General features: G+C 48.7%; 1 protein-coding gene across 1 annotated transcript; it reads left to right on the forward strand.

The window, feature by feature from the left end:
• The first annotated feature begins 286 nt into the window (after positions 1–286).
• LOC138350110 (aegyptin-like) lies at positions 287–694 on the forward strand. Its single transcript, XM_069300407.1, has one exon. The coding sequence runs from the start codon at positions 287–289 to the stop codon at positions 692–694; it is 408 nt and encodes a 135-aa protein (XP_069156508.1).
• The last annotated feature ends 1,169 nt before the right edge of the window (positions 695–1,863 follow it).

The raw sequence follows: 1,863 nt of genomic DNA on the forward strand, positions 1-1,863 counted from the left end.
GCAATGGTTATAATGCTTTCACTATTCTCACCTCTGCTCCAACACCATGCACCACCCTCACCTCTGCTCCAACACCATGCACCACCCTCACCTCTGCTCCAACACCTTGCACCACCCTCACCTCTGCTCCAACACCATGCACCACCCTCACCTCTACTCCAACACCTTGCACCACCCTCACCTCTGCTCCAACACCATGCACCACCCTCACCTCTACTCCAACACCATGCACCACCCTCACCTCTACTCCAACACCATGCACCACCCTCACCTCTACTCCAACACCATGCACCACCCTCACCTCTACTCCAACACCATTCCGTCAACAAAACCATCACCTTCACCACACACACACGAGGAGAGTGGAGAGTGTGAGGCCAGCAGACAGGAGAGTGGAGAGTGTGAGGCCAGCAGACAGGAGAGTGGAGAGTGTGAGGCCAGCAGACAGGAGAGTGGAGAGTGTGAGGCCAGCAGACAGGAGAGTGGAGAGTGTGAGGCCAGCAGACAGGAGAGTGGAGAGTGTGAGGCCAGCAGACAGGAGAGTGGAGAGTGTGAGGCCAGCAGACAGGAGAGTGGAGAGTGTGAGGCCAGCAGACAGGAGAGTGGAGAGTGTGAGGCCAGCCGACAGGAGAGTGGAGAGTGTGAGGCCAGCAGACAGGAGAGTGGCAATACCAGAAGGTCAGAGAATTCCTGAAGGAGGTAGACTGGGGCAGAGAACACAAGAGGACAGTCAACACAGGACATGTTGCACTACCTTACAAACTTAAAGAAACTGAAGAAAGATTTATCACACCACTAAGGGTTAAAGGAAGCAAGACGAGCATTGGACCATGCTTCAACAGCCACTGTCTGCAAGCAAAAAAGCATGAAAGTATAGAGAACACAGAACACAAGGAAATCACAGTGTGTACAAAGAGGCCAGAAATTAGTGGAGAGTCGGAGAAAACGAGGAGAGTGGGAGAAACAGTACGAGAATAACATTACATACAAGGCTAAGTCCCAGCCAAAGCTGTTCCATTGCCTCACCAGGAGGAAAATGATTCAATATGATCAGGTGTTAAGACTTGAAAAAAGTGAGAGAGAGGACAGAGAAAATGATGAGGTATGCAAAGAACTTACCAGAAGCTTCCTGGCACTATTCAAGTATTCAACCTGACGTGCCACTAGCGCTTACACCCAAGCTGATCAGGCATTTCCACAGGAAAGCCTCACTGAAATAACAGTGTCACCAGAAGAAGAAGCAACTACAGGAATTTGATGTGACAAAAGCCGTGGGACCAGACAAAATATTACCTTGGCTACTAAAAAAGTCAGCTGAAGCATTGTGCCGCCCACTTGCCTGAATATTTAATGCCTCTTTTGAATCGGGAGAACTTCCTGAATGCTGGAAAAAGACTGACGTGGTGCCACTGTACAAGTAAGGGGGGAAGACAGATACTGGTAAACTACAAACCACAACCACTAACAAGTATCCCATGCAAATTGCAAGAGAAACTAATCTGAAGCGGACTAGTAGAACAGGTAAACTATGTCTCAAGGCAGCATTTAGTAAAGGAAAATCCTGTTTGACAAACTTACCAGAATGACTAAAATCAAACAAGAGAGAGAAGGACGGGCAGACTGCATATTCTTCGACTGTTAGAAAGAATTTGATACGGTCCCACACGAAAGACTCTTACACAAACTAGAGAAGCAGGCTGGTATATCTGGAAGAGTCCAAACGTGGGTCAGAGACTATCTCTCAGGAAGGAAGCGTTACAGAGTTCTCTGTAAAGGGTTACAGAGGAGGCAGAGACGTGAGAGTGGAGACAGGTTACCAGTGGAGCACCACAAGTGTCAGTTCTCGAGCTCGTACTGTTTCTG

The sequence above is a fragment of the Procambarus clarkii genome, chromosome 44 (assembly GCF_040958095.1).
Source record: "Procambarus clarkii isolate CNS0578487 chromosome 44, FALCON_Pclarkii_2.0, whole genome shotgun sequence".
Classification (NCBI taxonomy): Eukaryota; Metazoa; Arthropoda; class Malacostraca; order Decapoda; family Cambaridae; genus Procambarus; species Procambarus clarkii.